Source organism: Sus scrofa, chromosome 1 (assembly GCF_054392235.1).
Source record: "Sus scrofa isolate SSC_HxYL_T2T_F1_AM1 chromosome 1, Sscrofa_HxYL_maternal_Yorkshire_Landrace_v2.0, whole genome shotgun sequence".
NCBI lineage: Eukaryota > Metazoa > Chordata > Mammalia > Artiodactyla > Suidae > Sus > Sus scrofa.
Genome location: NC_139383.1, coordinates 117,232,629 through 117,245,382, shown reverse-complemented (window position 1 = coordinate 117,245,382; position 12,754 = coordinate 117,232,629). Strand labels below are relative to the sequence as shown.

General features: G+C 48.1%; 1 protein-coding gene and 1 long non-coding RNA gene across 2 annotated transcripts in view; both read left to right on the top strand.

The window, feature by feature from the left end:
* Positions 1 to 6,614, top strand: part of SNX1 (sorting nexin 1) — a 40,056-nt gene extending 33,442 nt beyond the window's left edge. Inside the window, exons 9-15 of the mRNA XM_021093910.2 lie at positions 252 to 365; positions 577 to 670; positions 1,719 to 1,924; positions 4,287 to 4,430; positions 4,969 to 5,049; positions 5,531 to 5,602; positions 6,180 to 6,614. Of these exons, the coding sequence (XP_020949569.1) occupies positions 252 to 365; positions 577 to 670; positions 1,719 to 1,924; positions 4,287 to 4,430; positions 4,969 to 5,049; positions 5,531 to 5,602; positions 6,180 to 6,230 (762 nt within the window). The 3' untranslated portion in view covers positions 6,231 to 6,614. The remainder of the gene's footprint in view (positions 1 to 251; positions 366 to 576; positions 671 to 1,718; positions 1,925 to 4,286; positions 4,431 to 4,968; positions 5,050 to 5,530; positions 5,603 to 6,179) is intronic.
* A 36-nt stretch (positions 6,615 to 6,650) lies between these two features.
* Positions 6,651 to 12,669, top strand: LOC146406318 (uncharacterized). The gene is made up of 2 exons (XR_014809914.1): positions 6,651 to 6,718; positions 9,780 to 12,669. It is a non-coding gene; the product is annotated as an uncharacterized LOC146406318 (long non-coding RNA).
* The last annotated feature ends 85 nt before the right edge of the window (positions 12,670 to 12,754 follow it).

Genomic DNA, 12,754 nt, shown 5'->3' with positions numbered 1-12,754 from the left:
TGCTTTCTTTCCACACACAATATCAAAAGCTGAAAATGTTGCTGATTCTATTTAACCTTGTCCTTTGATTTTTTTTTTTTTCCCCTCTGTACATGCTAGTTATAGTTTTGTCTGCCTTTGAAAATAAAAAACTACAGTTCAAATAATTTGTTTGGCAAGTTTTGGGCATGCCATCTGATGGATACTAATTCTTCTGAACCTAAAATAGGGGCAGCAGATAACTTGCCACCCCCGCCTTCTTGGTCTTGTAGCTGCCACGCGCCGTGGGTACCCAGACGTTGAGTGGCGCTGGTCTCCTCAAGATGTTCAACAAAGCCACAGATGCGGTCAGCAAAATGACCATCAAGATGAATGAATCAGACATTGTGAGTAGCCCTGCGCCTCTCAGCTTCCCCTACCTCCTCAGGCTAATGGGTCAGAAGCTTTGGGGAGTCCTGAAATTTCTGAGATTAGAGACTTTGTTTTAAAAATCAGTCCGTTTCTTAGAAAAAGAAAAAGAAAAAACCGCTGAGGAAAGACTGTGCTCTACACCTGTATGAGTAGCCTCCTTTAAAGCTCTGGGCTTGTGTGTTTCAGTGGTTTGAGGAGAAGCTCCAGGAGGTAGAATGTGAGGAGCAGCGCTTACGCAAACTGCATGCCGTTGTAGAAACTCTAGTCAACCACAGAAAAGGTAACAACCTCTGAAATGCACTTGGAGCTGGGGAACCTGGTGTCTCCAGTAAGCTGGAGCTGGGAGGGCATGCTGTTCCCAAGCCTCTCAGCCATTCAAGTTGAAATTCTCAGCCCATCTGGCCCTTGATGTTCTGATCAAAACGGTACGCCCTGCCTCTCCTGGCAGGAAACAAGACTCCACCACTGAGGCGTTGTTCTCCTTATCTGGAAGGGGTGCAGGGAAGCCATCCCAGTTACGGGCTTCTGTTGGGATGATTTGAGTTGGTAGCTTTTATCCAAAATGATATAGCTTTAGCTACATGGTCCAACAGGCAATATGTAAATGCAGGGAAACCACCTATGTCTCCTAACCCTTCTTCACCTTTCATTGATGGGATTTGCTTAACAACCAGTAAAATTTGCTGAGTTTGAATGCTTTTCTTCTCTGACTTGAACATGCTGGCAACTGGAAATTTAAACAGGCAGAAAGTCATTTGAATGAGGCCAGCAAAATAAGACCCAGCCCATGGGCCTGACTTGGCTCTGGGCCTGTTGCTGAGAGCTAGGAATGATTTTCATATTTTTAAAGAGATTGGGGATTGAGGGGCAGGGGAGGAAGCGAGACCATATGTGGCCTGCAAAGCTTAAAATACCTGGCTCTTCAGAAAAAAATCCTGTTCTAGTAGTGCATGCAAGCCTGTGGTGTGCACATATACTTAGTCTCTTGTGTAGACAGGCCTCTTAACATGAGCTGTAATGTAAAATCAGAATCATTCCTTTGGTCGGTTTATTGTGACTGGCCCCTGGTTCTCCAGGAATATTGGAGCTGCTTCCGAGTAGGCCTAACCTAGGGGAACAGGACAGCACATGCCGCTCCCCACTCACATGACCAGCTGCATTCCCTCACTTTCTGAATACAGTTGGCTGTGGGGTGAGTGACTAGGTTGCAGAACCCACGTTTGCCAGACAGGGGGCCAGCATGGCTCAGACAGACATCCATGCAATGCCAGCCGACTTGTCCTTTTTCCTCGGGCGATCAGAGGCCTCTGCCATCTTCCTCCTTCCAGAGCTAGCGCTGAACACAGCCCAGTTTGCAAAGAGTCTTGCCATGCTCGGGAGCTCTGAGGACAACACAGCCTTGTCACGGGCACTCTCCCAGCTGGCTGAGGTGGAAGAGAAGATTGAGCAGCTCCACCAGGAACAGGCCAACAACGACTTCTTCCTCCTTGCCGAGCTCCTAAGTGACTACATTCGCCTCCTGGCCATAGTCCGCGTAAGCCTCTCTTTCCTTTCCTCTTTCTCCTCCACTCGACTTAATTTGTCTTCTCCTTTGCCCATCCCCTTCCCAAGACGTTTTCATCCATTATAGCTTGAAATAGGTATAATTTTTCTACTCTCAAAAGAGAAGGTATCCTGTGCCCCCAAAAGTCCATTAAACTCTTAGTTATCACTGAGTCATTTTTAGGTCCACAGCTAGTTTTTAAAAGAATTTGGACAAAAGACCACTCTCAAATTTCCACGTAGCCCCCCTCTTTGTTGTTGAAGCTGGACAGCACCCTCTATGCTCCTTTCTTCAAGCAAGGTTTATTAGAGACCTGCTCTCTTGACCCCATGGAGCAGTGACTTCCTCAGTCCTTTGGTCTTTGCCTCCTTAACAGTAAGCGGATGCTTTGCCCTGGTAAGAGCTCTTGCTGGCTTCCACTTGTCCCTCCAGTGTGGGCAGTCAGGTAACTACATGGAACCGGCTTGGCGTTGCATGGAGGAGTGTGGCCAGGGAGCTGAGAGCTTGTCACCAGAGCCCTCTGTGTGCTGTGCTGACCACACTGGTACCAACACTGCAACCTGCAACTCAGGTTGAGCACCACCTTCTCTTTTGGTGACCAGGGCCCTCTGGCTTCCCCTGACCTCTCAGAGTGGCCATGGAAGCTTCACTGGGCAGTGATGCTAGCTTTGGCACATCCTCCCTGAGACAGAGGAAAGAGCCAAGAGGGAACCTGGCGCCTGCCCTAAAAGGACCTGAGTCTGCCCGATCTGGGTCGGGACCAGGGTGTACGAGCCTCTCCCACTCCCCATCCCCAACTGTTTCCCCGCAGAGAGCTCCTGTATTGTCAAGAGCTGAGCTGCTCCCAGGGCTCTCATTTCCTCCGTGGTAGGATTGCTTAATATAGCCTGTGAGATTGCTCATTGTCCTCTCCCTTTGCTGTTTGGTTTGCTGCTAACTCCATAGTGATAAGAGGCTGAAAAATAACCTGCTTTGGAATTCTTAGAACTGGTCAGACTACTTAGACTCAGGAGCCATCCCAGGAAAGGGTTCTCTCTGGGGAAGCTTTCAGAGAGCAGTATTGTCTGGGGTCTCAGGAGGGCTCAGACTAGGATATGACCCTTAGGCCAGGTGGGCCCATGTGGACAGGGGGGAGGGAGGCCCAGCTGGGGCAACACACATTAGAGCACAGAACCGCGAGCTGGTCTTTTCTCAGAGACCCCACACCTGCGCGTCTCGTGATCGTGTGCTGGCAGTGGAATTGGACAGATGAGCAAGTGTTTCTTTTCTGCTCTTCCCTGAACCTGCAGCTGTACCACAGTGAGCCCAGGGGGTTAGGCTTGGACATGAGGTCACCTTTTACCTTATCTTTTGACATCGAGCTGTTGAGAAATTGCAGATGAGCAGCAGTGACAATGCAGGGAAAGGTACACTTGGCATCATTTCCCACCCTAAGGTTCAAGTCTTGCCAAAGGCCTGCGCTAGGAGGCCTAGAGAACATCCAGCAACTCCTGTAGGGAAGGGGAGCAAGAGAACAAGCTAGGGGGCTACCCCTTGAAGCCTACAAAGCCAGTGGGGGTGCAAGATGGTTTGGTTATGCCATGCAGCTGTCCTCTGGAAATGCTGATTGTGATCCCTGAACTGGAAACAGGGAACACCAGCAAGTGGCCTTTGGAGAGCAGCTTGGGGACCTTGGTAGCCTAGAGCAGTTGAGTGTACGGAGGAGATGAAGGTAGTGTGTCCTCTTGGTGCCTCAAATAAGTGTTTATTTGAAGATCTGTTAAGCTAACCCTGATTGCTTCCTTAGGTTGGCCTTCCCTGATACATCTCCCAGGCTAAGCTAGGTCCCCAGTGTTTTTCCAGTACCCTGTGCCCTGCTTGATTTCTCTGTACTCTGCATACCTAGAATTACTTGTTGGCAATAATATATCCTGTTAACCCTTCCTGTTAGATTATAAGCTCCATGAAAGCAGGCCTGAGTGTTTCTTTCCTCGTTGTATTCTGAGACACAGTAAGCACTCGGGGCAAGTATGTAGACTCTCGAACTGACTGAGGGAGTCTCCAGAGGGAGACAGTTCAGAAGCCATAATACCGGGCACTGGCATCAGGCCACCTGCTGGGCCCCCAGCCATCCAGCCTTGGGAGTAGCATGAAGCAGCATGGCGCTGGCTCACTGGACCCTTAGAGAGAAATCTTATCCAAGCTTGTGCTTTTTGGTGTTAAACTTCCAGCTGGGCACTAACACGTGGCTGCAGAACCTGCCCTTGCTCTGTCCTTCCCTAGCTGGGAAGAGCTGCTGGGAGAGCCCCCGAGGCACAGCCAGCAGAGCTCCTGAAGGGCTGGTTGTGCTCTTCCCCAACCTCCACCCCCACAGGCCGCCTTTGACCAGCGCATGAAGACGTGGCAGCGTTGGCAGGACGCTCAAGCCACACTGCAGAAGAAGCGGGAGGCCGAGGCTCGGCTGCTGTGGGCCAACAAGCCTGACAAGCTGCAGCAGGCCAAGGACGAGATCATAGAGGTGAGGTCCCCACCGCAGCACAGCAAGGGTGTTCTGCTGGCTTCTGGAAGATGCTGAGAACCCCATGGCAGGCAGGAGAGTCTAAGGGATGGGAAGCCTCTGAGAATGAGTCCAGGCTGGCCTTGAGACCTGGGCCCTCCTTCTGCTTTCCAGTACCACCCAGACTTGCCCAATCAGAATCTCTGCAGGAGCGGTCCTGGCTGGGTCATTGATATGCCTCCCTGGTGAGAACTAAAGTCACTTCTCTGGGGCTCCCAGCCTTGCTGACAAGTACCTAAATCAGAGCCTCTGGGATGCTGGAGCTTTTCTTAGGAGCCAGGCTTGGCCTGGGGCACATGGCATTTCTTTCCCAGCCAGCCCAAAGGTGGCCTTCTGCTGGGCTCTGGCTCCCATACTGAGTCTCTGTGTATCTGATCTTAACCCAGAGGGATAGACAGACAAATGACCAATCGAGGTCTCAGAGAATTGCTTTTCAGAGGTAAAGACTTAGTAGTAATATGTAATATATTGTGATCCTTTCTTTCCTCTTTCTTCCCAGTGGGAGTCTCGGGTGACCCAGTATGAAAGGGACTTTGAAAGGATTTCAACTGTGGTCCGAAAAGAAGTGATACGGTTTGAGGTGAGATAGCAGATCCTAGTTCTCGCCAGGGTACAGTACCTTGTTTAGTAGTGTTGTTGGTTTTGTCCAAGTCTCTACTGAGTAGGGAGACAGATGGCAGTGCTAGTGACTTGGCAGTTTGTGAACAGGTGTGCCCTATGTGTTTGTGTGGGTGAGTGTTTGTTCATTTGTTCCTGAGGCAAAGTGACTGTCTTACACTTGTTGCTGGACCAGGGCAATTAGACACATCGAAAAGCTTGCTGCTGTCATAAATCCTCTAGTCCCCTGTCCTTTGTCCTCCCCTTCCTCACCCCGCCACCATTCAAGAAAGCCTTGCAAGGCCTTGGCAGAAGCTCTGTGGCCGAAAATTATAGCTACTCCAGTGGCTGCCTCTGCTTTCCGAGGCTGTGTTCAGCCTTGGTCAGCAAAATACATCACCGTCCTATCAAGAGGCAAAGGAACAACTGTCTGGATGGTCAGTGTAGAATCCTGTCTCCTTTAGAAAGAGAAATCCAAGGACTTCAAAAACCACGTGATCAAGTACCTTGAAACACTCCTGTATTCACAGCAGCAGGTATGTAGCTTATGCGTGGCTTTTATCCTTTCCTGCCTGCTCCGAAGGCCAGCTGTCTGCTTGTGGCTTTGGTGACAGGATGGTCTGGCCCTGCTACAGAGGGGTTGGGCCCTGCTTAATCAGTAACTGAAAGTAGGTCCTGTTGCTCTAACATGGAGCATCCAATAGGGTCTTGCCCTAATCCTGCCGTGTGTTAGTTTTTAGGGACAAACCCCAACTCTCCCCTTCCTCTAACCCCGAGATACCATCTCACCCTTTTGAGGCTGAGGCCCCAGTCAGGACGTGAAACAGTGGCCCCCACTGTGAGCTAACTGAATGGAGCCCAGCTGTGACCCCCACAGGGGTACTTCCTGGACTGTCCTTAGATACTGCCCTTGTACTTGATGCTTTCCTGAATCCAGAGCAGAAGGGGCAGTGTGGCCAGCTGGCCAGGCTGTCCCAAGGTGCACTCTCAGCCCAGCCACTCCTGAGCTTGGCCTCGGCTCAGGCCTCCCTTTGGGTGGCTGAGACACTGGGGCAGTGCCGTGGCTCTGCCACTAGACAGGGGCACCTGCTTACTGTCCCCACTTCTTTGCAGCTGGCAAAGTACTGGGAAGCCTTCCTTCCTGAGGCAAAGGCCATCTCCTAACGGACTGAGGACACCAGAGCCCACCTGCCTGACGCTGCCTTTTTATACACTGTCCTCCTCCACCTCTGCTGGACCCCAGTGTGCATCCTGCCTAGCCTGGACCTCACCCCTTCCTCCCTGCCCCATGACCAAACTGTCCCCAGCCACTCTAACATCACTTCAGTTAGCTTCCATATATATTTTCTTACCTGAGAGAATAGTTTCTTGCTTTAAGCAAAAGACCTATAATAGGTGGTGGAATTATGGGATGGGGTGGAGTATTGATATAAATATATAAATACAAATGTATATTTTTCAGGATGTGGTTAGTGAACTGGGAATAACGTTTTCTGTTACTCCTGACGGTGCCATGAAAAGATTATGTAATAAAATACTTTAAAATCAGGTCACATGACTCAGAATGGTGGTGCTTTTTGCTTTAGGCTGGGGAGCAGTTGGGAAGCAGGTCTGGAATACTCCTAACCAAGAAGTTGCCAGGGTGTTGCCAGGTATAGTAAGTTCCTCTCCACAGGAGATCACAAAGAAGCTTTGGCTGCTGCTTCTCTGTGGAACTGGAGTTTCTTTTTCTCTACCTCAGCTACCTGTTCTGAGGGTCTCTTGATCTGGTTAACTCTTATTCCTACTTCTTGAGGGAAGGAGTTTTAAAGACATTTCTTACAATAAGAGCAGCAAAACCAATTCTCCTGCAAAGGAGGCCGACTCTTTTATTCCTGCCTTGTTTCCCTTAGCTGCCCAGGCCTCTCAGAGTCTTGCCTTCTGATAGCAAAGCCTTGTGTTCCGAACTTCTTTTTGCTGCCCATCCAAACACGTCCTCGGTAGACTGGTTTGTGGTAAAAGGGTAAGGGACTGATAAAGACTTAAAGCTTTATCCCCATAGACAGCAGAACCAGGCACTCAGCCCCTAGATTAAGTCACCCAAGAGTTCCTAAACCTTCTGAGTTCCAGGAAGCTTTATTATCCATGCCCAGGAGCACATGCCAGCAAAAGGCCCAAGTGTCATCAGCGCATGCTGAGAGCACTCAAAGGGGTCTCTGTGCAGCCTGGCCAGGGCGGCCCAGTCTCAGATGTGCCATTGCTGGGCTTCCCCTCAGCTGCGTCCCCAGCTGCCTAGGCTCGCTGGTTGGAGCACACTATGGAGCTGCTCTGTGGGGCTGGGCTGGCAAACTGCCTGCCCCGGGAACCTCGCCACCCCTAGCCCACCACCCCCAGAGATGCCCTGCTGAGGCACTGCAGGCCTTCTCTGTCATTTCTCTCTGGTTGGGGCTTAAGGTTGGGGAGGGACAGCCTGAGGCAAGAGGAGATGGTAAACAGCCCTGGTTTCCAGTATACCAGTCTGATGGCAAGTGCCTGACATGCCTGTGCTGGCAAGTGTTTTTTTCAACATGTTGGTTTTTTGTTTTGTTTTGTTTTTGGAAAAAGCCACTGAACTCCCTCTAATATCCTAATATCCTTATTACCACCTTTGATTTTATCCTTCCAGTCTTATATGCTTGCTTTGCAGAGTTGTAATAATATACATATAGAATACTTGGTATCCTGCTTTTATAATTCAACACTGTATAAGTTATAAGCATTTTTTTTCTATTTTGTTATGTATTCTCACAGACTATATTTATAAGGCTGGGTAATTTTAAGGCTTTCAGAGAGTGACTGTACCATAATTCTGACTCATCCCTTGTTGTTGGATTCCTGGTTTGTTTGGTAACTTTTAAAATTTTACTACAATTTTAAATTTACAGAAATATCATAGAGAATTCTCATATATCTTTTACCCACATTTACCGAGTGTTTCATTTTATCCCATTTACTTTACATTTACTTTATGACTTATGATTTGCTATGTCTATATCTACATGTTGTATTTTCTAAATCATTTGAGAGTAAGTTGCAGACATTATGCCCTTTAGTCCCAAAAGTTCAGTATGCATTCCTTAAGAATAGGGACATTTTGGAGTTTGAGTCATGGCTCAGTGGTAAGGAACATGACTAGTGTCCATGAGGACATGGGTTCAATCTCTGGCCTTGTTCAGGTTAAGGATCCAGTTAAGGATCCAGCATTGCCATGAGTGAGCTGTGGGGTAGGTCACAGACGCAGCTCAGATCTGGCCTTGCTGTGGCTGTGGTGTAGGCTGGTGGCTATAGCTCCAGTTAGACCCCTAGCCTAGAAACCTCCATATGCCGCTGGTGCGGCCCTAAAAAGCAAAAACAAACAAACAAAAAACTGGACCTTTTCTCATAACTTAAAACCATAAGCATACTTATCAAAATCAGGAAGTGTAACCCTGCTCTAATATTTTGTAGATTGTCCCAGTAACTTTATAGTGATACCCCTTTCCTGGTGCAGAATCATGTGTTACATTTCATTGTGATGCCTGATTACGTATGTCTCTTTTAATCCAGAAGAGTTTCTAAACCTTTCCCTGCCTTCCATCACTTTGGCATTTTTGAAGAGTACACCAGGTGTTTTGTAGAATGTACCTTAATTTGGATTGGTCTCATGGTTCCACAAGGCTTGCTTAGGGTTTTGCACGTGGGCAGGAACATCACAGAAGTGATGCGTCCTCAGTGCATACTAAGTCAGCATGTAATGTTAGTTGGTCCCATTAATGCTGATGTTAACTCTGATCACTTAGTTAAATTGATGTCTGCCAGATACTCTGATATCATGTAAGTATTTTGTTCCTCATCCATTGTGATTTTCTAACTCTGTGTTTCCTTCTACATTTACTGATTGGCATTCTACTTCTAAAGAGAAGCATCCCTCCTCCCTATTTACTAATCTACTTGTTTATCAATATGGACAAATGGATTCCTATTTTACTCAAGGCCACAAGCTATTGCTTTGATTTGTTTTGATTCTTAAACCATTCCAGATTTCTAGCAGGCTCCTATGTATGTTTAACATTTCCCCTTCTTTTTTTTTTTTTTTTTTTTAAACACTTTGTTACTCTCTGGAGGTTCCCAGGCTAGGGGTCCAATCAGAGCTACAGCTGCCAGCCTACACCACAGCCACAGCAATGCCAGATCTGAGCCGTGTCTGTGACCCACACCACAGCTCACGGCAACACCAGATCCTTAATCCACTGAGCGAGGCCAGAAATCGAACCTGCAACCTCATGGTTCCTAGTCAGATTCATTTCCACTGTGCCACAATGGGAACTCCTTTCTAGGGAATCTTGATTCCTTTGAATGGAGAAGGATATTTAGAAACCAAGATCTGGGTGCTGAGTGTGCCCATTGCTGCTGGAGTATTATTGCTTCTAGGCTCTTGGCAGACAGAGCAAGGAAATAGATATTGCTAAAGATATATATATATGGAAATGTCAAGAGAGATGGAGATAGATGTTATAAGAAGGAATCAGATATTAAAAATCATGAATTCACACTGGTATTTCCAGTCTAGCCCCATAGGGTTTATTCTCTTCTTCTCCCTTTTCCGTGTTTGTTAACCCTCTTCTCCAAAAAAAAATTAATTTTAAAACTTTCTCCTTGTTTTGTTATGTTCCATCCAGTGATCATCTTGATGTAAGACTGTTGTTATTTCCTTAGGATGCACTCTACTTTCAGAACTTCCTCCTCAGCCTCCTGTATCCCGAGGCTAACAGGGACAGCTGTCTTCAGGGCTTGTGCATTTCTGTGCAGAGCTTGCAGACCTGGAAGTTAGGAAGGCCAGTAGCAGGTTCAGCAAGCGTACTGAGCCAGAGGCCCATCCGGGGGAATAGCGCCACAAAAGAGGAGTCATTCCACCTGGGGACTCGCGAGGAAGAAATTGCAGAAAGGGATGCTTGAACTGTGTCTTAAAGGTGAGGAGGGGTTTGCTTTTTCCTCTGGGACCACTCTGCCTCCCTATGTGGTGGCAGTGGGTGACCCATGGGGAGTGATGAGCAGGAGCTGGGTCACGCAGAGCCTGTGACCTGGGGAACACTTTGAACACTACCCTGCAAGTGTGGGGAGCTCCAGAAGAGACTCGAGCAGGAAAGAAAACGTGGTCATATCTGTGATGTCGACGTATCAGAAGGTATGAGGCTGGCGGCAAGGAGAGCCAGCCAGAGTGTGGAGGAGGGCAGTAGTGATGGGAATGGAGCTCAGGGAGACAGGGAGGAGGGAAGCAGAGCCACCGGGGTCTGGTGGCTGATGAGAGGCCGAAGAGGCAGAGGGAGAGGGCCATAGCTGGCATGACCCACAAGCTTCTGAGTAGACTGGATTTCAGAGTAGACGGTGAAGCCCTTCATGACGTAGGTAGTACAGGAGGCCAAGTAGGTGTGGAACAGTTGGGCAGAGAAGCAGTAGGGACAGCAAGTGCTGACTGTCACAGAAGAGGCTTCCCTGAATGGGAAGGGGGGACTGTGCTGAGAGGTGAGGGAGATAGAGTGAAAGCAGGCTGTGTTTTATGTAAAAGGTGGGTCAGAGCTAGCATGTTAAAATTCACAGGCAAGAAGGGGAGCAGATGCAAGCGCACTGAGTGGGGAGCCTCACTGCTGGGTTAGGAGGAAAGATAGGGGTGGGGGCGGAGAGTAAAGGTCCCCTGCTTGGTAAGAAAAGAGGTGTGGAGATGAGCCTGCATCTCCCCTCCTTCCCCTCGGGTTATTTCCTTGATGAATCTCTGGGCTCCAGCATCCTGAAGATGAGGGCTTAGAACTGAAGGGACCCCAACATTCAGGATGAGTATTCAGTGTCAGAACAAATGAGAAAAGTAGCAATGATAAGACATGTCACTTACACATGGATGTTTGTAACACCGAGCTCTTTCCAGACAATTTTCATCTGAATGCACCTGTAACTGGAGAACCCCAAAGAAAATAAAGAATTCCTGTGCACCTCAAATTTTTTAAGAAGTGAGAAGCTAGTGGGATCTAAAGATGGGGCCAGGAACTGGCCCTGAGGTGGTGGGGGTTTTTTTCCCATCACTTCCTAGGAGCCTGGGTTGTAGGTGGGGGGTGTGGGGAGAGAAGGGGAAAAGGAGGAGATCCCTCCTGGAACAAGGAAGGACGCAGCTTTGCCACAGCTGGCACCTGCCTGAACTGGGCTCTGTCTGCAGAGTCCCTGGCTGAGGTTCTCGGCTCCACACTGGGGAAGTCAGGCCTGAGCTCAGGAGTTCCAGTGGACTAGAACTCAGCCCTGTCTTCTGGCCCCAGGGCTGATGCGACATTGTCTGCCAATGTCTTGTGACACCAGTTGTGTGGTTTAATGTGGGTTTTCTCTGCCAAAAGTTAAAAATCCTGTAATAGCTGGCCTGGGCCTTAGAGTATCAATAAGAGCTCAACTGCTACAAGGAACAGGAGGAGAGGAAGCAGGGACAAAGCACAAAAAGCAATTTCAGGCATTAAAAAAATTTAAGACTGTCAACTCCAAAGTAGAACACCTTTATAACCCTGTGGCCCCTGAAACGATCTGGGCTTAAAATAGGTGCCAAGTAGATAGCTGTGGAACAATCCGCAGGTGTGGGCCCTGGAGCCTTTTTGGTCCGTGAGAGGACCCATCTGCCTCTCCCTGCTTCTCTTTCCTCCACAACAGCACACTCACCTCAGAGAAATTGGCTCCACACGTGTCCTTCCTTCCTCCCTGCTGTGTGGCCTCAGAAGCCTTAATGGTGGGCTTTGTACCTGAGACACCCTAGCTCAGCCCTCATCCCTCTCCTCACTTGTACAATCACCCCTTTCTGGAACAGGCAGGCTTCACTGTTGTGGAGGAGAGTGGAAGTAAAGAGATGGTTGGCATTGGTTGATGTGTCAGAACATCCACCGGAGAGCCCCATAGACCCTTCTAGAACCAAGTCCATGAACATGACTTTGCAAAGAGGCCCATCAGAGCATTGTTTATAATTATAAAATTCGAAACCAATCTAAATGGACAGCAGGGGCGTTTCCATCATGGCGCAGTGGAAACAAACCTGACTAGCATCCATGAGGATGCAGGTTTGATCCCTGGCGTCGCTCAGTGGGTTAAGGATCCAGTGTTGCCATGAGCTGTGGTGTAGGTCACAGACGTGGCTCAGATCCTGCGTTGCAGTGGCTCTGGCGTAGGCCGGTGGCTACAGCTCTGATTCAACCCCTAGCCTAGGAACCTTCATATACCATGGGTGCAGCCCTAAAAAGACAAAAAATAAATAAATAAAAGGACAGCAGGAAGGGATTAAATGAATTATGGTACATAACACAATTAGATGTTATGCAGTCTTTAAACATGATATATAGCTATATATTCATTGACAAAAAAACATTGAGTGAAAATAGGTTATAGAATTACTTGCACAGAATGGTCTACATTTTTATAAAATTGTATATGAGGATGTTGATCAAATTGTTAACTGGTTGCCTCTAGGGATGGAATTTTGCATTATTTAACATTTTTATACCACTTTATGTTGCTTGGAATTTCTATGTATTATTTTTATAATCATAAATGTGAAATAAAACTATTTTTCATTATGGGAAAACAATCCACTGCATCCTTTGAGGCCTACTTTCTATGTACCTTCTCTGGGAAGCTTTCTTTAATCTACTCTCCACCCGCCCCAGCTCCAG